This window comes from Triturus cristatus, chromosome 10 (assembly GCF_964204655.1).
Source record: "Triturus cristatus chromosome 10, aTriCri1.1, whole genome shotgun sequence".
In the NCBI taxonomy this organism is placed as follows: Eukaryota; Metazoa; Chordata; class Amphibia; order Caudata; family Salamandridae; genus Triturus; species Triturus cristatus.
The window spans coordinates 959,400,877-959,428,182 of record NC_140593.1 but is presented as its reverse complement, the minus strand read 5'-3'; the positions used below and the strand labels follow the sequence as shown (position 1 = coordinate 959,428,182).

At 43.5% G+C, this 27,306-nt stretch overlaps 1 protein-coding gene across 1 annotated transcript in view; it reads right to left on the bottom strand.

The window, feature by feature from the left end:
* Positions 1 to 27,306, bottom strand: part of COQ7 (coenzyme Q7, hydroxylase) — a 67,774-nt gene that overhangs the window by 30,965 nt on the left and 9,503 nt on the right. Inside the window, exon 2 of the mRNA XM_085628850.1 lies at positions 25,007 to 25,206. Within this exon, the coding sequence (XP_085484976.1) occupies positions 25,007 to 25,206 (200 nt within the window). The remainder of the gene's footprint in view (positions 1 to 25,006; positions 25,207 to 27,306) is intronic.

The window sequence follows — 27,306 nt, the reverse complement described above, 5'->3', positions numbered from 1 at the left end:
AAATTAATTTCCAGTTGTGTGTAAAACACTTTGGGCAGCAGCCTTGTTCAAAACTGGATCACATTTATTACAAATATCTACAGTGGTGTAGGGGCAGGAGAGTGTAGCCCCATAGGCTGCTATTATGTGAGTTTAAATCAGTGACTGTGCCTTTAAAGACCCGCAGAACAACAGTAGCCCATCATGCACAGCAGGTGGCAGTTGCCTCATTTCTTTTTTTCCCGGCACCTGGTGACAGGATCCTGGAGCACTGAGTTCGGCCTTTAACGCTTTTTTTCTTCAAAATTCGCCTGTGGAATTTTGTTTAATCAAATTCACTCGAAGTCTTCCATCAATCTCTCACTATTTGAAGCCTTTTCTGACATCAAATTGAGGCATTTCGTCATTTAATATGCCTTCTCTGTTTGACAAGTAGCCTGCCTGTGGGAGAAAGGTCAAATCAGACCCTCAATTTCTGTATACTCTGCCTTCCATCTAGTCATGTTCCAGAGCAGTGCCAACACTGCAAGAAGCTTTCACATTGCACCCTGATAGATAGGAAATTCGTCTTCATGGCACGGAGGAACAGCGAAGACAGCAAGTCCAGTCTCAAAGTGAGACCTCAGAGCAAGGAGAGGGAGAGTCCACTACCAAGGCTCTTACATTTGCCTCTGAAGGATGTGGAAGGTCCAGAAAGAGCGTTTATATTTCCCGGTCTACGTTGAGACCAGGTACGGTACCAACTTGATCGCCGTCCAGGGCTGGTTCGACCTCGAGTCAGACACACAGACCGATGTTGAGGCAAGGTAGATCAACTCGCACCCCGGCGATGCGCACTGTAAGATCGACATCGAGGAGTGTATAGATGTCAAGGCAGCCAGACCCATCGACTTCAATGAGCAGTTCGACGTCGAGACATCGTCGGAGATCCTTCAACGACTCGGTGGTGATGTCGATGTTGCAATCCATCTCAACATCAAGGCCAGAAAAGACGAGAAAAAGGAGGCAAATCTATTCTTTCCTGGATTTGGAGTACTCAAGGGCATGCTTCCTCTCTTCGCCAATCGTATTACCGAACTCTCCACCACCTTTACCACCTCCTCCTCCACCTCCACCAACAATTGCGCTTTCTCCAGCAGCGCCCATTTCTCCACCTGTGGAACCGCTAAGGACTAGATTGCGCACCAGAATGCGCTATCAGTCACACCATCACAGGCGTCATTACAGGCATTCATTGTCTTCCAAGCGCTCTCACCAGCGAAGCCACAGATCCAATTGACAAATCAGGGCACGTACCGCCTCCAGACAGGAGTCAAGACACACGATGTCCTCATCTTCAACTACATGGTGATATTCGCCGATATTGTAAGAGTCTCGGTCTCCTAGCATCTCTCTGGTGGATGATACCAACACCTTACAGGAGGTTCTGGTAAGGGGTGCGGCAAAACTTAATGTAGAATTGTCCGTTACACACCTACCACATGTTATTTTAAGATGCTCCACCAGCGGTCAGCATTGAGACTACTGATTCCATTGGTGCCAGGTCTTTTGGAGCCAGCAATGGAACTTTTTCTGACCTCAGCTCAAACAAAACAGCTCCTTTGAGACTAAATAAAAATATAGGCCTCCCAAGCAAGATCCTCTTTTCCTCTGATCGGCTCCACTGCCTGGCAGCCAAGAAGCATCACACCACCACTCCGGTTTCTTCAGTTCCTCCTGATAAGGAGAGAAAAAAACTGGACTCTATAGGTCTGTCACAGGATCTTAAGGGACGAGCAACCCCAGAACAAGTTAAAAATGAGGCCGTGATTTCTGTACTCTTTTTCCTTCTTTTTATCCCTTACAAAAAATTGAAATCAGTCATTCTTGTTATCCTTTATGGGGCTGGCAGGTCCTGGTTTAGGAAGAATCTTTCCTGTCTTCACCTGGAACTGTTAGTGCGTTGGTCCTGGAGCGTAGATGCCCCTTGGTTTTAACATCAAAAAATAAAGAAAACTCTGGTCACTAATCTGGACAGGGATATCCTGACAGAGGGTAGGGGTCCCATGCTGGAGTTAACACCACATTGTACAAAAAAAAACACCACCGAGGTCAACCCAGGTTGGAAATATACATAGATGGTGTGTCCTCCCTCTATTTGGTTCCCTTCCCCGCCCAGTGCCCGGTAAAGCTCTGCGGGATGAACCGTACCTTGTCCAGCCACGCTCCTCCAGGAGAGTGGCGGGGCGAAGCGTGGGGTTGTTGGCCTCCTGGCGTCTTTGTCCTCCTGGACGTCTTTTCGGGTTTCTGTTGCCGATCGAGTCCTGGCGTTCGTCCACACGGTCTGGTTACGCTCTTTTTTTTCTCGCGTCCTCCGGCGTTTGTGCTCTCTTCCTCTGTTCCAAAGGCTTCCAATGCCTCCTTCCTCATGATGCCCTCTTTTGATTGGTCCAGGGTGGGAAAAGTCATCGAGCTCTCCGTACAGCGCTCCTCCTTGATGGGAAACTCAGGCGAGTTAAAGTAACATCCTGAAGCCTGCACACGGAGGAATAGCACTTCAGTCTCCTGGGATAGCAGGGAGCAGGGTATCATCTCCCCCAATCCATCTTTACCCCGTGACAAGGTCACAAAGTTTGCAACACGGCTGCAACCACCATGAAAGTGGCCAATGCTATTGTCCTCCTGAATAGATGCAATAGAGCGCTCTGGGACTTTATACAACAATTGGCAGAGGATCTTCCCAGGAACAAGAGAGAGACTTCCTTTAAATAGTTAATGAGGGTCTCATGGTATCCAACTAGGTCATCAGTGCCGCAGCAGACTTCTCCTTGTTAGCGGCACATGAATATTGTCATGGGATAGCCATGAGAAAAAGGTCTACTGCTGGCTCTAAAAGACCTGGCACCAATGAAAGCAGTAGTCTAAATAATGAGATGGCTCGTATGAAGTCTGAGATGGAGACGTTTAAGGAGGTAGGCTTAGAAAGGCAAAAAAACAGAGGCATGTGTTCAGGCCCAAAGAGCACCGGTTTTACCCTCACTAGTATCAAGGTCACCAGCAGGCACAACAACGACCTTACCAGCAGCAGCAGTGAAAGCAGTCTAGAGGGTGATCCTCCCAACAGCCCACCCAAGGGGGAAACCTATGACAGGCGCCAAGCCATGCATCTTCCCTTCCCCCTTCTGTTATCCACTCCGAAAGAAAGAATTACCTCTCATGTTTTGCCAAACAGTAAAAAAAAAAAAAAAAAAAAAAAAAAAAAAAAAAAATCACAAAAGACGCCTGGGTTCTGATTATTGTTTAAAATGGGTATTGTCTTAGATTCACCAGTCCTCCCCCGACCATACCATCAAAAACATTCAATCACCATCTGCACATTCTTCGGGAAGAAGTCATCTTGCTGTCGAAGCATGCAGTGGAGGTCGTTCCCCACAAAACGGAGTACAAGCCTCTACTCCTGATACTTTCTGGCGAAGAAAAAAGACAAGAATGAATTTAGACCCATTCTTGACTTAAAAATAGCCAACAAATGGATTCAGCGAGAAACGTTTTGGATGCCTGCATTTCATCAGATATATCCCCAACCACACCAAGGAGATTGGTTCTGCTAAATATACCTCCAAGATGCTTACTTTCATGTATCCACAGCCAAGAAACACTGCAAGTTTTTGAGGTTTGCAGTGGGGCAGGACCACTATCAATACCTGGTTCTTCCATTTGACCACAAGCCAGCTCCAAGAACTTTCTTGAAGTGCATGGCAGTAGTTGTTGCCCATCTCAGAAGGCACCAAATCTTCATCTACCCCTACCTAGACGTTGGGTTATTAAAGGCATCCACTTCACAAGAAGCCCAGTGGCAATACAACTGGATATGCGAGGCCCTTTGACGGTTGGGCATTCACATTAACTACAAGTCAATTTCCACTCCAGTTCAGACTATGCAGTATTTAAGACCTACCATCAACACAATGCAGGCAAGAGTGTGTCCTTCGGAGGAGTGACTTTTATTGATCTGTCAGAAATGTGACTCTCTTATGAAAGCCTCTTATCCCACGATGAAATCAGTGTCATCCCTTCTTGGCTCCATGGCCTCTTGTATCCTTCTCGCTCCCTTACGCACACCTCCACATGCGTTCCCTTCAAGAATGTCTTGCGGACCAGTGGGACCAAGTAACAGGCAACTGGGAGGACAAGATCACTCTCTACCCTCATGCGAACCAATCTCTAACATGGTGGTGCTCTCCACACAACCTGCTTCAAGGGATGCAATTCCACCAACAGACTCCCTCCCAAACCATAGTGACACACGTCATTACTGGGGTGGGGAGCCCACAATGATCATCTCCAAATTCAAAGTACAAGGTCTCCAAGGGAGATGACATATCACATCGATCTCCTCGAGCTCAGGTCAGTAAATCTGGAACTAAGCTTTTCGCCCGTCGTTCAAGACCCAGTCCCTGCTTGTTCAGACAGACAATACAACCACCATGTACTACCTCAACAATCAGGGGGAATGAGGTCCATGTTTATCACACAAAGGCCAATTAATTTGGAAATTGATCAGAGCCAGAAACCTGCAGATTATGGCAACTCACGTTCCAGGTATACAAAATGCGCAGGCGAATGCCCTCAGAAGGGTTCTGCAAGAAAACCACAAATGGGTCCTTCACAACGACGTCGTGCAAGACATCTTCAAGCTATAGGGCTCTCTGAACATCAACTTGGTACGCCACCGCAGAAAACTAAAAATACCAAGACTTCACCTCAAGGTACTTCCAACAAGGGACTCTGGAGAATGCCCCATAGATTAACTGGTCAAGCAAATTGCTCTACGCCTTTCCACCAATCCCTCTGATCCCGCAGTCCTCCTCAAGCTGTCCTACTCGACAGCCAGACTCATTCCGATTGCCCCGGAGTGGCCACGTCAATGGTGGTTTATGACCTCCTTAACCAGTCACAGCGTTCACATCTCAAGCTGCCATGCAGGCCAGACCTGCTAACAAAGTTTGGAGGCCAGATGGTCCACCCCAATCTCTCCTCCTTGAATTTGGCAGCATGGCTCCTGATCTAGTGCAGTATGGACATGAACCTCCACAAGACTGCAAGGACATCCTCTCCACAAGACTGCAAGGACATCCTCTAAGCGGCTAAACAGCTGTCAACCCATTCAGCATATGCCTTCAAGTGGAAGAGATTTTGCATTTGGTGTTTTTCCAAGAACATACATCCACCATCTTGCCAGTAAGACGTCACTCTTCCCTACCTCCTCCATTTAGCAAAATCTAGCTTGCAATTGTCTTCCATAAAGGTTCACTTGGCAACTCTGGCTACAGGAAATGTCCTTCAAGACCCTCTTTTTTCAAAATCCTAGTAATCAATGATTTTTTAGAAGGGTTGAAAAAGGGTTTCCCTCCCATCAGGTATCCTTCCACTCCCTGGGAGCTTAACATAGTCCTTTCATGTCTCATACAGGATCCTTTCGATCCCATTCATAAGGCAACTCTGTAGCATCTCAAGAAAAAACGCATTCCTCGTAGTGATCACATCAGCTCATAGGTTTAGCGAAATCCAAGAGTTATGCTGAAACAAACCTTGTACAGTTTTCCACTCTAACAAGGTAGTTTTGAAGACTCACGTGAAATTCCTTTTCCAAGGCTATTTCATATTTTGATGTCAATCTGACAATTTCTTTACCAACTTTCTTTCAGAATCCTTCAACCCCAGCTGAAAGAACTCTTCATTTCCTAGATGTAAGGTGGCTCTTGAATTTTCATCTGGATAAGACGCAGAAAGCGCAGATAGGACCAATATTTTGTCAATTATGGCCCAGTCCATACAAGTTTAGCCACTTCCAAACAATCCATCTCTAACTGAATAGTATTTTGCATACTTTTATGTTACCAAAATACCAACAAGACTTTGTCAGCTAGACCGAAAGCCCATTCTACTAGGGGCAAAGCAGCTACAGACGCTTTTATACGAAATGTCCCTATTGCTGAGATTTGTAAAGAGGCTACATGGAGATCTGTTCAGGAATGTATTTGCTTTATCTTCTCTCCTCTGTACTTTCTACCATGATTGGTAGTGATGGGCTTGCTATTCTATTCAAATGCTTATGGCTATCAATGAAGATCCCCCAAGAGAGAAGGTTTGGTTTCTTACCAGTAATACTGGTTCTCTCTTGGAGGCATGTCCATTGAAGTCATACGCAAACTTCACTCCTCCAGGGTGGACATAGTAGAGGAAATTATTGGACTTACCCATCACTGACACTTAAAAATGGCATACTGGTGGTCTCTGGGTCCTTAAATGCACAGTCACTATTTTAAACTCGCATAATAGCAGCAATGGGGCTACACTGTCCTACTATCCTTCATCTCTACTTTGACAGAAAGGGTTTGTGAAAGCAATTTGAGCTGTTTTGTAAAACATTTGCCTCAAAATATACCTTTATATGGATACTTTGACCCTTTTCAAAGTACAATATCAAGAATTTCACCACTGTAACGTTTTCTAGGCTGCAAATTATGTTCCTTAAGTGTTTCTGCAAGCTTTCGTGAAGAAAGGTGACATGTACACTTAAGAAGGTATTCTATGAAGACGTGCTCGAGGATTCCCGCATGGGGTTGGAACTATTCAAATACTTATGATTTCAATGGAAATTCCCCCAAGAGAGAACTGGGATTACAAGTAAGAAACCATATCTTCTTCTATAAAATTCACCATCTCTATTCTCCACTCTATCTGTCACTTCAGAAAACCCACCAGGAACGCTTGGATTTAAGAGCGGGAAAATAAGCATGCATCTGTTTGACAAAGACGTTGCTTTCAACAAGAATTACATGTTAATTTTCTTTTTTTAAATCACTCTTTTAACACGGTGGTCCAACAGCCCCACGTGTTTAGTGCCCTGGGCACTGTGGGATTGTAGTTTTAAGAATATATGTAGCGGTAATGATCTACCCTTGATGGTGGTAATGAATTCTTGGGGAAGGAGTCCAGTTTTCCACTAGGACATTTGTGATTCCACGGAACTCCATTAATTTAGTGACAGCCTATTTAGCTTCAATGGGAGAGGCAGGGAAAAGATAGTCTGGGAGAGAGGTAGCACACACATACACAGATTTTTAAACGAGAAGACAGGCACCAGCAGATTTTGGGGGTTAAACTACAGTCCGTGTTCTTCTGTTGCTGCTGACATGAAATAAGAGCTCTGGGTTTGCACCTGCACAATAACAATCAATGCGGCTATGGCACTGATCTCTGGCACCAACCTTTAGTGTGACTGGCAGGTGCCCAGGACCCAGACCCCCCCCCCCCTCCCCCTCCTAACTCAACAATCAAGCAACTGTTCATCCAGATATAGGACTGCTTTTGAAAGTCAGTTTAACAGCAAATTCGTCACCTTGTGGCCTCCGGGGCTCACAGTTATGGAGGCCATGCAAAAATATAGTGGAGGCAGACTGGTACATAGGGGTATCCTCTTCAGGAGCACAGCAGGGGCGTTCATGCCAAACCCCTGGAGTCTTTAGGGCGGACCCTGGATTAAAACATCGGCGCCTCGCTAGTCCTTCGGGCGGTTTTAATCCTGAGCAACCGGGGGCTTCCCTTGTAACGCTCCGCCCCTAAAGAGGGCGTGGTGTGGGTCCTGGAGCGAGAGTGTCTTCTCACTGATCTCCTGCTGTTCCCTTTTCAAACTCCCTTCAACATCGGTGCGGAGGAGCACAGGTGTGAAAGGGATGGAGAAAGGTGGCCATGTGAACTTCAGGACCTTTAATACCAAAACAGAAACCACGAGGAAAAGGAAAGCCATGGGTGGGACAGGTAGGATGAAGGGATTTGTTTATGCATGGGCTTTCACCTTTAAGACCAATACACATTCTAAAGGTTCACAAAACTGTTTTATGGATGACAGAGACAACTGATAAAATGTATTTCAAACTAAAACGCAAATCCTTTACTCGTGTAGCTATTCAAGCAATGTATTGACTGCAGCTTTCTTTACACCAAGTGGGCACAGCCAGTCAAATATTAGAAGATGCCAAACCACTGAGAAGAAAGTCCCCTCTCATCCAGCCACGGCCCATGGCTAATCTATCATGAGCTGGAAGATGCAACAAAAACTTCAAAAATGCAAGGGGGCAGAAATCAGTTGAGTGGAAAAACTGGTTAAAAAAATAATGCTTCAAATAATACACATATAAAGCAAAGTAAAGAGCAAGCCTTTCAACGTGTCTGATAATTTAGTTCATTCAAGAAGGACAAGCGAGCGACATGTCTTCCATGCATATGGTATTAACACTTTAGGCTCAAATTGGAATCCTAGAACGGCCAGCTCCTCCTTCAATCCTTTAAAGACTGGTAAACGTACACTTAACATAGATAATGCTAAAACATGTTGTACACAGTGCCGGATTTCGGGTTGAAGAGCTATACAAAAACAAGCATTGGCAAAGCCAATAAGTCTCTCCTATAAGAGATCCATTGGCTTTGTCGGTCTGAAATAATGTGCGTCCGGACTCACTTAGGGCGAAATCCTGCATTTGTGTAACAGAAACCACAAAATCCTGTAAATCCCGGAACCTCCAGTGTAATTAGAAAACCTTTCTGCAGGTTGACTAAGGATAGTTCTGAATCACAAACACTACTACTGCCTCACACTCTTGGCATCTGGCAATCTACTTGAGAAAACAGCTTGGTTTCCTGACATGCCTGAACTACACATATGCACTTTGCGTGTGTGATTTAGAACAATTGGATTTCTGTACCGCCACAGCAAAGTGGAAAAACATCTGTTATTCAGCGCCAAGATACCTCCAGGTGAACAAGCGCTTTACAAATACACAAGTTATGTTACGTTATGAATAACCCGTGCAACCTAACGTGCGGCGTTGACGTATATGGGAAGCTTTAGGTTAGGGAACAACTATTTCTAATAACAAATGCAGCTCACTTGATTTCTTTTTGATTCTCATAATTATAATGTGGATTAATGCATCATGTTAAAAATGATTTTCGAAGCAATGTTATCCAAGTGTATCGCGTTTTGTTATCTGTGGGAGACTGACAGGCTGGGCGTAATTTTCGGCAGAGCGTGAAACTTCTGCAGCAGGTGCATGACCAGACTGAGCTATTGATCTTACCAGAGCACAATTTTCTGCAAATCAAAGATGATAGTTTTCAGAGTCAAGAAGACCCAGCAATGCTCGGCCACAGTTAAACAATAAAGGATGTACAATTTCAGGTCAAGCTGGTGCAAATGGCCTGGCCTTTTTTTGAAAGAAAAATAAAAAGCTGCTTTCACCAGTAAATTATAGATAATAATTAAACAGTATGTGCTGTAGGTACATAAACAAGCATTCCTGAGAGGACGTGGAAAAAGGCAAGCCTTCAAGTACTTCGCTCTAGGTACCATGCTGCTACACACAATAGGCTTAGTCGAACAGGAAACATTTGTTTTGTAGAAACATAATGCATGACAGAAAAAAAGAGCTTGTTCAAGAGGTGACAGTACCATGTACACAACAACAACAAGCAATAACATGTTCATGTAGCATGCGCGAGCAGCAGCTGAAGGAGACTAATCAAAGACAGTCACTCTGTACTTGGCCCATGCCTCGAAGGAAAAAAGATGAAGTGAAGCCGGCAGGCGCAATGCAATTAAGAAGCAGAAAATATGAGTGACAATGAAACCAACAAATGGGAAGCAATGGGCAGGCTACAAGCCTACTGTTGTATACAATATTTCTCTCTATCGCGGGTGAAACCTAATGAGGCATCATTCCCTTTGATCGTTTGGTTCTAAATGTATTACACGTTTGGTTGTTAGCAGACAATGTTTTAGGCAAAGGAGACTAAGCAAGGGATTACTTCTGCTTTCCTTGGAATTATTTGTTGTTTTCAATGCAAAGGAAGTACACCATCCATGTCACGTGGGATAAAATTGACCATATATATTTGGCTTGTGCTACTATTTTTAAGCTTGCGAGAGGCGGAATACTAGTGTATTGCAAGCATGTTATTGGTAAAACTGAACTTTGTTACTTGTAATATTTAAATGGTATTTGATTGTCGTGTCCACGGGCTTTGAACATCTCACACTCGATACTTGTAATGGTTTGTTGCATTTCAGCATTGTGCTTTTACTCGTTTTCTTTCCTTTATAACTAATACATCTATCTTTGTTTCTATTAAGCAGCATCAGTGTTGAGTACTACACGGCCTGCCAACTATTACTGCGCTGTTACCCGCTAAGGTTGCAACAAGTTAAAAATGTTGCTTTTACTAATCGCAGCAACGAGGTTTAGTTCAGAGATCAGCGTGTTGTGCAAATAAAAGTACAACAGCTTTACATGAACAGCATTATACATGAACAGCATTATACATGCCGAGACTTAAACTTGGGGTGAGGATGTGGCCAAACGGCTTGGGTGGTCGATCTCAAACCTGGAGGAACCTGGTTAGAGTCTCAGCAATGACGCTCAACATCCTGTGATTTTGGGCAAATCACAATCTCCCTGTGCCTAACAAAAATGAATGTGTCTTTGTGTTACGCAACTGGTGCTCATGTAAAGCGCTCTGAAACCCGATACCTTTGGGTCAGCTTCGCTCTATATAAACTACGCTAAAAAAATTAATAAAAAAAACAGCAGTGGTGAGATCTGCACACAATTGAAGTTAATACAGCAATGTGAACAGTTTTACTGCATTTAAGAACACAGTCTGCAAACCTTTCACAACTTATGTGCTAGGAGTTCTCAGTCTTATGATGGGTCATGCATGAGTGCTGTTTAAGTCCTTTGACAGCATGGCCCTGGCAGTTTCAAAAAGTTCATCACAGATGGGAATTGCTTCATATGCATTTTATACTACTCTGCAACATGCGTGAATTTGCTGCATTTGATTTTCCTGGGGCGTGTGGTAGCCACACTGCGAGAGCTGAGGCACTTTGTACAAATGTCAACATTAGAAGATTTTGTTGGGGAAAGGGGCTGTACGAGTCACGTAGCACATTTTGGGGGTTTTTGCTAAATCCACTCCTCTAAACCAAGCGATCTTAACAGCTATAACTCAGCTGGAGACTGAGTTTATAGAATGTGTTCTCGGTTTATACTATATTTGAGTTCTCATCCATTTACCACCTCCAGGAGTAAGACTTAACTGCTCCTATTGCAGCTTTTAAGACATGTTTAGAAAATGGAAACATCTGGTATCCACATGGAAATACTCTCAAACTTTGTAAACCCTAAGGTAATAATTAGGATCTATCACACATACTACCCAGTAACCACCTGCTGCCACATGACTTGGTCCACTTGTGGAAATATGAATTTTTATGGTCAATTGTGTCCCCTATCTTAGACCCCAACGGCTCCATGTACATGCTATAAGTACATGTATGTTCTCTCCAGTTCCAGCTATGAAGACGCAAATACATGTGCGTCCAACGTCAACATGCCCTCTTTCAGATCCGCCATGAATGGGTCGAATATTCCATTCCTAAGTATAAAAGGCCACCGCATTTATGTGGTTCACTTTTCTAGTTTTGTAGTTAAGGCGAGTAGGCCCTGAATTCTGCCATCAAGCCTTTTTCTGCTTCTGCCTCTGAAATGCTCCAGCTTGGACCTGCATCCGTGTCCATGAACTTTGTCTTACTCCCTGCAGCCTGTTGCCTGCCAAAAACTGTATTCAGCCTTCAAGTTATCTGCTCCGCTCCTCATCCAATGCATTCCTGTCTAGTAGTTTAGGTAAACATCCCTCCAGCTACCGAGCAAAAGGCTCGGCCTCGCTATCTCTATGCAAGTAATTCATAGCCCCTGTTACTATGGAAGATTCCTGCCCCCTCGCATCACATGTAGACACATAGACGCTTGTACACGCACTAACAGTCAGTATAGAATAGGATCTGTCCGAGAAGACCCTTCCTTCCAGATAATATAGTTCCTTAAACACAAGATATTAGATATGATTTAGGACTAGGTTGTCCTGACACCCCAGACTTCTGTCTCCACATGTAGGGCCAAATGTCAAGTTCCCTTCACCCTCTAGTTGTACGTCAATCACGCGTCATGCGGCTGCGCGCGCATCTCTGTCAAATATTTCTGCTGACACTGCAGGATTCTCTTATGGATCCACCCACTTGTGACATCATTTTTAATGACGTTTCTAGTATACGCCTATTTTCATTACGTATGTGTATTCTTATCTGTATTATCAGCTGTTACGCCTCCTGCATCTGTCCTAATGCAATGCTTTCCGTATAAATATTGTTACTTGTCAATAATGTATTGCTGATCCCTTCCTGAACCTTCGTGGTGATGGAATATGGTTGCCTAGTTCGAACTATAATTCCTTTGTAAGGAATAAAGCCCTTTTCAGAACCTCTAATACCACGGATTCTGCCTCTTATTTTGACTGAGTTATTCTTACTAGACTTTACCGCATAAAAAATAGTACAGGTAATTTAAATATTTACCACATAAATTGGCGCCCGAATAGGGACACTTTCTCATCTCACGCGCCGGAGGTGCGTTGCAGGCCCGGTCTCCTGCCACAGCCGGACGGACAACAACGCGTACCCACAGGATTTCCTGTATCTCCCTCCGACCAAGCGGGGGTGACTGAGGCTGCGATCAACACCCAGACGAGGCGGTGAGAAGTGCGAAGTATCCCGACCAGAGCCTAGCTGAGAGAGCAAGATCCGAGGTATACAGAGGCCCACCAGGTTCCGAAGTTCCGAGTCGAGTCGAGTCCAGTCCGGTCCAGTTCAGTTCAGTTCCGAGGCCTTCCGTTCCGTGCTACCCGGTGAGTACCGTTGCTGGGGAGGCAGTTAGACGTGCACATTAATTTGTGCCGGTCCTGACGGGTTTGGGTACACAGATCCGGTCTGCACTGTTTTAGCAGTGTATCTGTACTGTTTAGCAGTATATCCAGTATGTTCATGTATATAATTCAGTATTATCTAGTATTAGTATTATGTCAGTAACTAGTTTTCTTCTAATTATCATTGTTCGTTAAAAGTTAAATGTTAAATGTTAAATGTTTTAGTGTGTTCAAAAAAAAAATTGTGGTATGAATGAGTGTTCAATATTGTGTTTATCGTATTAATTGTGTTCAAGTCCAGTTCAAGTAAGAACCAAGTAACAAGGTTTAAAGATGCCGTTCTTTTCAAAATTAAGACAGATCAAAACTAGAAAAGGAGTACTCGAAGAAGCTGTTCCCATTCCACCTAGGGACACTCCAGGGTATTTTATGTATCATAAACATGGCCTAGATGCCGTATTATATCTTGACTTATGGGTGGACTACACCAAGGATCTAGCAGAAAGTCAGAGGTGGCCCGCAGCTGGGACATGGGATGCAGATTGCATCATGAGAGTAGAAGAAGAATTATGGAAAAAGAAAGCCAGACAGTCACAGAAAGATGCTATTGAGTTATGGCGTAAAGAATCGCATAGGCGTACAGAGAAAGCGCTCAGACTGGAAGAGAAAAGTAGGGAGAACTCAAATAGAGCCCGAGAAAACGTATTAGTTAAGGAAGGTATCCGAGTAAAAACAGAACAAGTAGACAGACAACGAAACACTCTTATGAATGGTATGTATCCTCTTTTGGCCGAAGGTTTACCTCAGGCCACCCCGGAAATACCGAAAGATTTGCCACCCCCATTACTCCCGACTAAAGCACATCCTAAGACCGCAAAAGATATTTTCCTTTCCTCCTATTTAGACGACGTAGCTCCCGAATATGTTAATGATCCACCACACACGCCACCCGTCGTTGGAGCTCAACACCGAGATCATCTGCCCCCACCTCCGCAACAACAAACTCCACCGCACAATCCAACAGGTCCATCTGTTTCCACCGCTTTTCCTGCATCCACAGTCTCTACCTTACACCCCACAAATCCTTTCATGCCTAGCACCTCAGAAGGTGCGACAGCAATTTTTGCCACACCACCATCAAGAAGCAAATCGTCTCTTAGAGATTTAGCAAACCAACGTACACCCCAAATAGCAACATCCGACATGTTTAAGGAACATTTTGTAGATTGTAGATATGATCCAGTGCCCGGTAAAAATGACAGAATGGTGCTATCATCACTACGTATACGACGAGCCTCAATATATTTAACGACGCTACCAGGAATGATTAAACATTTAGACAATATATATCGCTTTGTCCAAACAGGGCAAGGCCCTGAAAGTATTGACGAAGCCATGGAATACCAGAAAGCGGATATACAGAGACAACTGTTACGTTTCTTCATAAACTGCTTGATCAGAGACAGAGATAGGTCCGAGGTAGACCAGGATGAAATGCAAGTACTTACCCGATGGGGTCAGAATATATCCGAGGGAAAGCATGATAAACAGACATGCATAGTAGTTATGTGCCGAAAGATCCGCAAAGAAGTAGAACGAATACATAAAGCCAGATTAGAGGCAGACAAAACTGAATCAGAGGGAGAGGAGGAGGAAGAATCAGAAATGCCCACAGGACAATTAGAAACGATAGCTTATGTAGGTAGGGGAAGACCTTGTAACAATACCAGATACTTTAATGACCCGATACGCCAGATACGTCCAGAATGTAACAGACATTTTCAAGCCCCTATGTTAAATATGAAGTCCCCTGAACACTTATTCCAGGCTGCTGATAAATTACTCCGAGACCGAAGGGGGTATCATATGCTCGATTCTATGGATGAACAAGAATTAGCCAGGTCAACAGTACAATGGGCTGACAGTTCTGAAAAATACAGTGATGATGCGTTGGCACACACGTTTTTGAATCTTACCCCAGACGAACAGCGTTTAGCTGGTATATACATGATACAACATCTCGTTATATTATATAGAAGCCAACACTCCGATCCCGGTCCCCTGCCTGATATATTGATAGAATTACTCACGAATAAATGGAGAGGTTCAGGTACTGATTTAATTAAAGAAATTCTGGAATATCGACACCAGTACATTGTCTTCATATGCCCAGAACATGTTTCAGTTCCCCCCAAGTTGGAAAGAAAAACGTATCATATAGACAGACAGAATCCCTTACGCGAAGTGCACCCAGTCAGAGGGGAGGACAATATTTTTAAACGCGTGTTTGTGTACGCGCCCATAACTAAAATTGAATTATTAGAGATGAAGAAAGTAGTACCTAGCCATGACAAAGATCCAGCAGGTTTCCACCGTGAGATAAAAGACATGTTACTCTTGGGAGAGTATACTTACCCGGACCTTATGAAAATATTAAAAGTCCTATTACCCGCCGGTATTTACGAGAAACTCAAAGAAAAGGAATGGGAGGTGGGAGACCAAAAGATAGATTGGACAGTATTAGAAAACGAAGAAAAGGCCCGAGCTGCAGGTTCAGGGCTTGGGGAAAGGACTACAGCATTACCAGGATTATTAGTGCAGGTACTACCACGTTTATTAACTACGAAAAAGGAAGATTGGGGTGCAATCTCAGCCTGTAAACAAAAACAAGATGAAGACACTAGTGATTTCTATTCCCGATTTGAAAAATGTTTTGGTATTAATAGTGGCATAAAAGCAAGTAGTGAATCGTATCCACATCTGTTTGTGACAAAATTAGTTGAGAATTCCCTGCCCCAAGTCAAGAGTAGAGTACTGAAATTCGAGAGTACCTGGCAAGGAAACACACCGTCACAGATGTTACAAATGTTACAATATCATCACAATAGAATTAGGGAAGAACAAGAACATGAACAAAGACGTATGAAAGACACAAAAATGAAAATGCTTGTTGCTCAGTCAGTTCCAGTTGACGGTCATAAAAAGGGTATGACACAGTCCAATGATTCAGTAGGTCCTGTTAGAGGGACATGCAACTATTGTAAACAGCCAGGTCATTATATACACGATTGCGCAGTTCTGAAACATAATATCTCTACGGGTATAACGAAAGAGAGACCACGTCCGCCTAGACAGGATCAGATCCAACAACAAGTACCTCAGAGTATACAGCCTATGCCAGCTGTACAACAGACCGCACCACAACCACAACAACAATTACAACAACAGCCACAGCCTATTGCTGCAACACAAAACACGACACAACAGATGTACCAGTATGCACAAAATGACTATCCAGAGTATCAGCGCTACACATGAAATAGCCTAGAGAGGGAAGTTGGCTTACCCCTTATTGAGGTTCCAGTAGATCAAGAGGGTCCTTATGTACAAAGTCAGTTATTAGGGAAAGATAGAAAGTTTCTACTCGATACAGGGGCAAGCAGAACCACTATCCGTCACAGCGAAGTCCCAGGGGTACCCCTCTCAGGCTCACAAAATATTTCCCTTGGTTTTTCAGGAAAGCCTACTGTTAACGAAGTATCGCAACCACTTGCATTTACAGTCGGTCCATTAACACGGACTACAGATCTATTACTTACGAAATCATGTCCAGAAAACTTGTTAGGTATAAAAACATTGAAGGCTCTAGGAGCTGTAATATGTTGTTCTCCGGAAGGAGTACGACTATTTTTGCGTGACTTTAAAGGTCACTACGTGTCTAGAGACATGGATCACCGGTTACAGAATCTACCTGCACATTTATGGGCACAAGGCCCCACTGATGTAGGTTGTATGCACATTACAGCATATCGAGTCACACTCAAAACAGGAGTGGTACTACCACGAATGCGACAATACAAATTACCGCCAGATGCTGTTGTGGCTTTACTGCAAATCATTGACGAGCTCATTGCACAAGGAGTGGTTGTAGAAACCGACTCCAATATATGTAATTCCCCGATAATTCCGATTCTTAAACGAACCGACCCAAAAGCACCACCAGTATATCGATTAGTTATTGATCTGCGAGAATTAAATAAATGCATTGTACCACAATACCCCGTGGTCCCAGATATCTCTTCATTATTAACGGCCATAGATTCAGAAGCATCGTTCTTTACTGTAATTGATCTCAAAAACGCTTTCTTTAGCGTCCCAATCGATCCGGAAAGCCAATATTTGTTCGGATTCAGTTTAAATGGACGAAGTTTTAAATTCACACGCGCACCTCAAGGATTCACAGAAAGCCCCAGCATCTATAGCCAAGCACTGAAAAGAGAACTTGACAATATTCACATGCCAGCTAACACTGCCCTGCTTCAATACGTCGATGATCTGCTGATCACCGCACGAAGCGAACCTGAATGTGAAAAAGCATCACTGACGGTTTTACATTTCTTAGCCGACAAGGGGCACAAAGTGTCCCCTTCGAAACTACAATTCTGTGTACAGCAAGTTGTGTACCTAGGGCACTTGCTGTCCAAATGGGGGAGACAGCTCACACCTGATCGCATCCAGTTAATTGTAAACATGCCACCACCCAAGACACAAAAGGAGGTACGGGCCTTCATAGGCCTCACTTCGTACTGTAGGCAGTGGATCCCCCAATATGCATTTTTAGCTAAACCACTCATTCAGTTAACAACACAGGAGGCAGCGACACCGACTGTCCTCCCTTGGACTCAGGAACATACACAAGCTTTTGAAAGCTTAAAGAAAGCTTTATGCCAAGCACCTGTTTTAGCAACGCCATGTTACAGCAAACGTTTTACACTTTTTGTTACAGAACGTGAAGGTACTGCTTTGTCAGTACTCACGCAGGAACAAGCAGGATCACACAAGCCATGTGCTTATTTTTCTAGTACATTAGATCCCGTAGCTCAGGCTCTTCCTGCGTGCCTGAAATCAGTCGCAGCAACAGCTTTAGCAATCAGACAAAGCGACGCCATAGTGTTAGGACATCAATTGACAGTACAAGTACCACACGCAGTAGAGGTTCTCCTGAACCGGACCCAAACACAACACTAGACTATAGCAAGACTGACGGGTTACGAATTAACATTGTTCCAGCCACACATAGAAATCAGACGCTGTAGTACATTAAATCCTGCCACACTTTTGCCATTAAATGGAACAGACCCATTGGCACATGATTGTATTGAAGTCATTACTATTACAACGAAACCCAGACAAGACTTGACAGATATTCCATTATCAGACCCAGACCTGACATTATATGTAGATGGTTCATGCATGAGAACAAATGCAGGAGAATTAGTGGCCGCTTATGCAGTCACAACAGACACTGAAATTATTGAAACAAATTGTATCGATACCTTGTCAGCTCAAGCAGCAGAGCTCATCGCTCTGACACAAGCCTGTATTCAAGCCAAAAATAAGAAAGTCAACATATACACAGATTCACGTTACGCCTTCGGAGTCGTCCATGACTTCGGCGTACTGTGGCGAGAGAGAGGTTATTTAACTTCTCACGGTGCCCACATCCAGCACGGTCCCCTTATTCAAGCTCTGTTAGATGCAATACATCTGCCTACTTCAATATCTATCATGAAGTGTAAAGCCCATACAAAAGTAACTGACATTATTTCTCAGGGTAATAACCTAGCTGACAGAACAGCTAAACAGACTGCTCAGAATCAGACTCGTCCAATTGACACGACAAAGACAATAGTTCCGACACCAACACACTGCATGACAGTTAAGGATCCCGCCCTTGATGTAATTGACATACAGACACATGCTACACCAGAAGAAATAAAGAGATGGACTGAATTAGGAGGGATCCAAACGGATCAAGGATGGATGACGAAGGGAAAATCTATATGGTTTCTCCCCGACTCAATGGTTCAGGTCATCATTAACACAATACATAGTCCAGCGCACCTAGGAGAGAAAGCTATGCTAGACAGTATTCAACACATTTGGTTTAATAAACACTTACGAGCAGCGGCTAAACAGAAAGTACGTACCTGTATGATTTGTTGTCAGTTCAATCCAGGAAAAGGCGTACCTGTAGACCAGGGTGGATTTCAACCCCCCGATCACCCTTTTGAAGTCCTCCAGATGGATTATATCCAGATGGAACGTTGTCGAGGATTCAAATATGTCCTCGTAGTTGTATGCGCTCTTTCCCGGTGGACAGAGGCGTATCCCGTCTCAGATTACACTGCCCCGACTACTGCCAAACAGTTAGTTCGAGAATTCTTCCCACGGTATGGTTTGCCCCGTATCGTGTATTCAGATAATGGCCAACCGTTCTCATCCGAGCTCATGAAACATGTTTCACTTCTGTTAGGCTACCAATGGAAATTCCACTGTGTCCGACATCCCGAGGCAGCAGGTCTCGTGGAACGACATAATCAAACTCTGAAAATTAGACTGTCAAAAATATGTAGAGAAAAAGGTGTCGACTGGATAGTAGCTTTACCAGTTGCGCTCTTTTACATGAGAATGGTAGCACACTCTCGAACAGGGCTATCCCCGTATGAGGTGATCTTCGGTAGACCACCAAATATGTGGGGGACGCCTATACCTCGTAAAATAACTGATGTTGATTGTAATATGCTGACAGATTACCTGGCTTCCTTGATGTCTGCACTACAATCTTGTCGTTCACAGGTAGCTGCAGCTTTTCCCGACAACACTGAGGTGAAGCCCCACGACGTGGTTCCGGGGGACCTCGTGTTTGTGAGGAATTTTGACAGGAGGAGCCAGCTGGAGCCTCGGTGGCGGTCGCCGAAGCTCGTCATTTTGACCACAAGGACAGCCGTGAAGATTGAGGGACGTAAAGGGTGGTTGCACTCGAGCCACATCAAAAAATTTTATGGACTACCGTCCGACGTGAACCCTCAGCCCTGCATTCCCTCACAGACTGATTCAAAACTACCCCTGGTTGAACAAACCAAGAGTGAAAACTATAAACTAAAACTAAGGTCTAGCAAGTCAGACAATTTGATTGTTTAAGTCCTCTCCAAGGTGAATCGGTTGAATTTGTCTCTGACATGTATCCTCTAGACCGAAATAGAGAGAAAAATGGACAGAAACAGCTCAGGACACATGCGTACTGTAAATCACTTCGTAGTCACTGCATAGTGACATTGTTAATTATGTTTTTTCTAAGTCTTCTGATTATTATCTCCGGTATATTATTACACATGTATTACCCTATCTCCAAGCGTGCTTCCAATACTACTGCCGAACACTCTTTTAGCGAATTACCCCCACATGAGTTGTCCTATAGATTTGCGCTGCGCAACAACACATTCATTAGTATGTTACATCATTCCCATCAGACCAGCAATGCTACAAATTGTTGGATATGTGGCCGACTCCCTCCCTATCAGAAATACAAGGGAGTTCTGCCCCTCTTTCCGTATCCATTCACACACAATGGCTCCTGTGGAGCATGGTTTAGTTTGATTAATTCCCTAGATTCAAATACAGTAGTTTACCAAGACAATTGGGTATGGGGAAACCTGAACCTAGTTTTACTTAAAGTCTGCTACCCTAACAAGGAGGGACTTCCCAAAAGAACAGGAACTGATCTAGAAAATGAAGTATATGGATTAGGTAACTTTACACTTAATCTTATGATCCTGAATATTGAATCCGAAGCTACACCAATCTTGCCCGCTATGTCAGTATTTCCAGTTAGAGGCGAATTATGTGTAAGAAAGAATGGTTCAAAACACATGGGCCATAGTAAATGTACCACTGTAATAGAATTCAGTGATAAAGGCAAATCTACATTTAGAGCTTCCCGTCACTCCTACTTCATCTGTGGTCACACCGCATACATACGCCTACCCCTAGATTGGGATGGTACCTGTTACATTGCATTCCTTCTGCCACCTGTTTTCCTAGCCCCGCCTGATTATCATAGGAACACCCATTTAGTACACAATAGACAGCAGAGAGACCTCCCGATTGTCGACTACACTGAAACAGCATGGGAGAAATACACAGATTTCAATAAAGGTTTCTTTCCCTACATAGGTACAGTCACCAATAGTAAGCTGATACGTAGATTAACTAGAACCCTTGAAGCAGTAGTGAATGAAACTACTTTCTCTTTGGGCAACTTAACGGAGGAGCAGTCTGCGATGCGGATTGTTGTTCTCCAAAATCGTCTTGTCCTTGACGTCATTCTGGCCGATAGGGGCGGAGCTTGTAGAGTCATCGGATCAAGTTGCTGTGTTTTCATACCAGAAAACGCGCCGTCAGTATATAAAGCCATAACTCGACTTCATAAGATCGTAAGCCAGATACACCAGAATCCAGGCACCTGGACTTGGTCCGGTTGGTTCTGGAGCGTGTTGTCAGCCTGGGGATGGAGGATCCTATCCTTCCTAGGTATTGGCTTTCTCATACTATTCAGTTGCTGCTTGTGTCTACAATGTGGGCCAGCGATTTGTGGTCTGTGTGCCACATCGTGTATCCCGCCTTCAAATTTTCATTCAAGATCTCGGAAGAAGAAAGAAGAACAAATGATGCTATATGAACAGATTGATGGATTGATGAAGATGGATATTTCATGAGGGTCCGTAGGGGACAAGGAGGGAATGTGGAAATATGAATTTTTATGGTCAATTGTGTCCCCTATCTTAGACCCCAACGGCTCCATGTACATGCTATAAGTACATGTATGTTCTCTCCAGTTCCAGCTATGAAGACGCAAATACATGTGCGTCCAACGTCAACATGCCCTCTTTCAGATCCGCCATGAATGGGTCGAATATTCCATTCCTAAGTATAAAAGGCCACCGACTTTATGTGGTTCACTTTTCTAGTTTTGTAGTTAAGGCGAGTAGGCCCTGAATTCTGCCATCAAGCCTTTTTCTGCTTCTGCCTCTGAAATGCTCCAGCTTGGACCTGCATCCGTGTCCATGAACTTTGTCTTACTCCCTGCAGCCTGTTGCCTGCCAAAAACTGTATTCAGCCTTCAAGTTATCTGCTCCGCTCCTCATCCAATGCATTCCTGTCTAGTAGTTTAGGTAAACATCCCTCCAGCTACCGAGCAAAAGGCTCGGCCTCGCTATCTCTATGCAAGTAATTCATAGCCCCTGTTACTATGGAAGATTCCTGCCCCCTCGCATCACATGTAGACACATAGACGCTTGTACACGCACTAACAGTCAGTATAGAATAGGATCTGTCCGAGAAGACCCTTCCTTCCAGATAATATAGTTCCTTAAACACAAGATATTAGATATGATTTAGGACTAGGTTGTCCTGACACCCCAGACTTCTGTCTCCACATGTAGGGCCAAATGTCAAGTTCCCTTCACCCTCTAGTTGTACGTCAATCACGCGTCATGCGGCTGCGCGCGCATCTCTGTCAAATATTTCTGCTGACACTGCAGGATTCTCTTATGGATCCACCCACTTGTGACATCATTTTTAATGACGTTTCTAGTATACGCCTATTTTCATTACGTATGTGTATTCTTATCTGTATTATCAGCTGTTACGCCTCCTGCATCTGTCCTAATGCAATGCTTTCCGTATAAATATTGTTACTTGTCAATAATGTATTGCTGATCCCTTCCTGAACCTTCGTGGTGATGGAATATGGTTGCCTAGTTCGAACTATAATTCCTTTGTAAGGAATAAAGCCCTTTTCAGAACCTCTAATACCACGGATTCTGCCTCTTATTTTGACTGAGTTATTCTTACTAGACTTTACCGCATAAAAAATAGTACAGGTAATTTAAATATTTACCACACACTGGGTACATTCTCAACATCTAATCTCAGGTTTATCACTTCACCTAAATATGATGGTAATAAGCACTGCATTTAAAACTAGTTAGGGCACACAACAAAGTGACTTTTGCATGGGACGGGCAGACCCTTGCCTTGCCGCAAGAATCACTGCTACCCCAGTTAGTGGTCTTTTGGGCTAATTGGAAACAAGGAGCAGTTTTTAATTCTGGCATCCTATTTGGTCAAGTTGTATGCTCTTGGGTAACCACTTTTTGAACTTATTGTCTGCTCCCTTTACAGCAAGATTTGGAGCATTCAGAATTTCTGTGAAAGCTAGCTAGTAAGTGTGTGGTTATAAAGTGGACTGAAAATTATCCAGGAGGAGGGAAGAAGTTTCTAGTGTCATGGCATAGTCACCAAAATGCAACATGGAGATACATGTACACCCTCTGCAGAAAGTAGTGGTGTGCTGCATTATCGAACCTATTACTTAACTAACTGTTTGATCCAGGGCAAACCATACTCGCTCTGTACCTCTGTCAACTGATCTGACAATATGTCAGCACTTTGAAACCTGCTTAATGGAAGAAATACCCATCATGAGCAGACTCCCAGAACAGGTCTCCAACATGGTTTTCTTCATACATCCAGGGCTCTTTATCGGCAGGTGGCTGGATCTGCATCTCACTACCCAAAGTGCTCCGGAAGTCGCTTTGTACAGGACGCTTCCTGTGCTGCAGCTCCTCCACCCTAGCCACTGCCAGACACAACCTTGACAGATCATAGGGCTGAAAGAGTGAAAGTTACTTTTTTTTGTTTTGTTTTATATAGTGCGAACTAGACCCGAGACATTGGGTATCAGAGCACTTTACATGAGCACCAGTTTCTTTACAGAAGGACACATTCATTTTGTTAGGCACGTGGAGTATAAGTTATTTGCCCAGAATCACAGGATGTCGAGCGTCGTTGCCAAGACTCGTACCCGGTTCCCTAGCTTCAAGGTCTACCGCTCTAGCCGTAAGGCTACATCCTCTCCCCACTACTACTTGACCTTAGAGAGGGTGTAAGTGGTGCGGAACCAAGATGCAGCACAATGGGTGTCCAGCAGTGCTTCTGTGCGGGACAGGGGTCCTGCTTGCAGTACCAGCCTGCAAAATGCATCACGGCTGTCCACTCTAGTGTAAGAGAGAGCATTTGAGAGAGCAAGTGTGTGAGTGTCTGTGGTTTGTTTGATCTATACAATTACTATCCTGTGAAGGACAGAAGCTTGAATGCAGTTGTCAGTGCTTTGTACTGTAAGTGTGCGACCAAATCTTGTACTGCTTATGCAGAGGGTGTACTGGAACACCCCGATGATCCAGTGGTAGTTGTTGGTACTTTGGTGCTTATGTGTATATATATATAAATAAATAATTATAAAATAAAAAGTATGTAGAGAAAGTATGTAGAGGGAGCCCATGTTTTTCTTAGAAACCTACCACTGGCGCTTTCAAACGCTGGGGTTGCCTAATTTCACAGCTGCCTAAACTTGATTCCACCTCATGCCTATGTCTTCCATCACTGTACACTTCTCGCCTCTCTCTATCTCACTTGTGTGTAATTTGTCGTCCCTGCTTTCTCTCGAAACATATTTTCTACCTTTCTCTTCACCATTCTCTCTCTTGCTGTTGGTCAAAGGTTGATGATGAAAAGTTAAGTATAGGTCCCCAAAACTGAGTGCAGGTTCCCACCATCTGCAACCACTTGCATTCACTGCTGGGCATATATAAGGGAATCTTACGCTACAAATTTCATCCATGTGATTCCTGCTGAAAATGTTTTCATTGCACAAAAATCAAAGCAATGAGATTCTCAACGTTTGATTTACCAAAATTTCCCATCCAAGAATTATGGAATAACAAGTACACACGGCCTCTTCATCTCTATTGAAGGACACAAAGAGCCTGGATTTCAAGTTTCCATTCAAACGTTCACAAAAATATAATAATCAAAGAACCATCTTACATATGTGTACAACTTTTTATCAATGTAAATAACAAACTCTAGAAATGATTCACTGAAACAACTGTCCAATCCATGTCAAGAGAGACTTTTAAAGAAACCGTCAAGAAAACAAAGAGCAAAGCATCTGTGATAGGGAGACTGCAGGGAATCCCTGCGGCGCAATGTCGTATTAAATAGGAACGGACATGTTTTACATCAATATTGTAACTAACTTGAAAATGCTCTTATTTGGGAAGGGTGGTGAACGTAGGAGACAGCATGTGACTTTCTTAGCCTACCTACTCCTTTCCTTCGTCTTCAGTCTGCTACCAGCTTATCCTACACAGCCAGTTTTAGTACCTCTACAATATATCTATTTTGCCTCCGAATTACGAATGTTTTTCAGGAAATAAAGCAGCCAACACTATTGTACAATGTTTTCGAAATCAATGTTTTCTGTGCCATTTGGAACACTTGAGCCCCACAACAAAGGCCATTTTCTATTACACATACTAACCTGTATTACTGGCCCTACAGTTGTTCTGCCAAGGACAGCCATTTGACCAGCATAAATCCGGTTGGCCCCGTATTCACCGGCATGATCGACTCGGATTATACGATCGACTATTTTTCTATCCATAGGGTCGAAGGTCATTCCGCTGCTTGAAAATCTTAAAGAGGTCTTCTGTATTCTTGAATGCCATCTCGCGCCAGCACCTAAAAACAGACATGAGATTTCAATAGACAGCGTTCACTGAGGAGGTTCACATTATACTTAAAGCAGATAATTGACAAACTATGTTCAAACAACGGTTTTCTTTAGACATACACAACCATGAAGGTGAAATCCTCATTTGCAAGAGGCAAAAAGGAACTGGGATCAAAAACACTGGCAAGATCTGCTTATTGCTAGTAAAACAAATGATAATAGAACTTTTTGGAGATTAGTAGCCCCAACTAAGTCAGGAAGTGCGAAAATCCGTCATTACAATAAATCTCCTGAAAAATGGTGGTCGCATTTTACTGTTCTCTATACTGCAAAAGACTATAATGATAGTGGGCTAAGCAGTTGCCAGGTTTCTTCCATAAAGACACCCCTTGAAGACCAAGAAGTAGCTGCTACCCCAGTTTCCTTTAGTCTAGATGGAACAAGTAATGCCATTGGCTCCCTAAAAGTTGCCAAGGCACCCGGTCCAGATAAAATTCCATGAGGTCTATACACAATAGTGCCCAAATCTGGAAGTTTTACATGAATTTGCTATCTAATGCTATTGCTGCAGGGGGCAAATTACCTGAATCGTTGAGGGAAGCTAAGATCATAACTATATTTAAAAAGAGTGATGCAAGCAATCCCTCTAATTAAAGAGTGATCGGTTTAATTGATAATGTGCACAAAAAAAAAAAAAAAAAAAAAATCGCTAGACAAGTGCTAAGCAAACTGATAGATTGGGCGGACGCTAACGAAATCAGGTCCCCTCTCCAAGATGGCTTTAGGCCAAAAATCATCACAATCGACCAGCTTTTTAGATTCTCAATGATTGGAAAACTGTCTTACTACAACCCCAAAAGCTTTATGTGGCATTTGTAGATTGAAGAGTTGCATTTGATCTTATCCCATGCCCAAAACTATGGCAGTCTTGTCCAGCTTATAAACAAACTGCATGAGCACAATTTTGCACAGGTTCGCTTGGGCCCTAATGGAGAGCTGACTTAATGCATCCCAATTGAACATGGAGTGCGCCATGGTTGTGTTCTCGCACCCACACTGTTTTCATTATACATGAATGATATGATTGAAGTTTTAGAAAACTGTAGAAACGACTCTCCTGCCTTGAACAACAGGAAGTTACCCATTTTACTTTTCACTGATGACACTCTTCTCATCTCCAAGACGCCCATGGGGTTTCACATTTTAGTCAATAGTTCTTTAGATCTTTGCAGGTGCCTGGAATTGAATATAAACAAGGCCAAATTCATGGTACTGAGCAAGGGAGCGAGAAAAAAAAACGGTCATTCAAGTTGGTAGCGAGGCACTAGAAAGGGTAAACAGCTTTGATTCCGTAGGGGTGAGACTTATGGAGAACTTTAAGTGGCTGGGCCAACTAAATAAGAGCACCCTTGTAATTGAGCACAGATCAAATGCTATTATTTGATAGCATAAGCAATCAATTTCACACAAGATTTACCGAGCTATGGCCCAAGGAGCCGCGCTCTATGGCACCGAAATCTGGGGTTATGCCAATGTCAAGTCTTTAGCCACTGCTGAAAATAACTTTGCTAGAAAACTGGTTTGCCTTCCATCTAGATCACCCCTTATTGCACTGTATTTTGAGTTGGGGTTAAAAGAATAACAGACGTAGCTGTATTAAAAATACTAGTTTACTGGGTCCGCCTCCGGACCACATCAGAGTTATGAAATTATTAGGACTCGCTTGTAGAATTATTAAAACTTGCAGGGGCCAGGATTCTTCCCTGGGTAAAATTTGTAGGTGCATGGATGGGGAAGCTGGGGCTACAAGGATACTGGATTGATCCTACTGCAATCCACAAAGTGGACTTGAGTGTACTGAAGGCTCCCTATTGGGCCTACATTAATGAAGAGTATTTAAAAAATAGCTCAAATGGCGCCCTAACTAATGCGTTCTTAGACAATAAGCTTAAACCGTTTCTTGAGCATTATTTAGATTTAATGCTATCCCCACTATCCAAGAGCCTGTATTTACGCTTTTGCTTTGGGACTCTCCCATTAAGACCGTTCACTCACAAATGGTGTGAGAAACAGGAGTCTATTGTTCGCCCTATGTGCGGCCAGGTTGA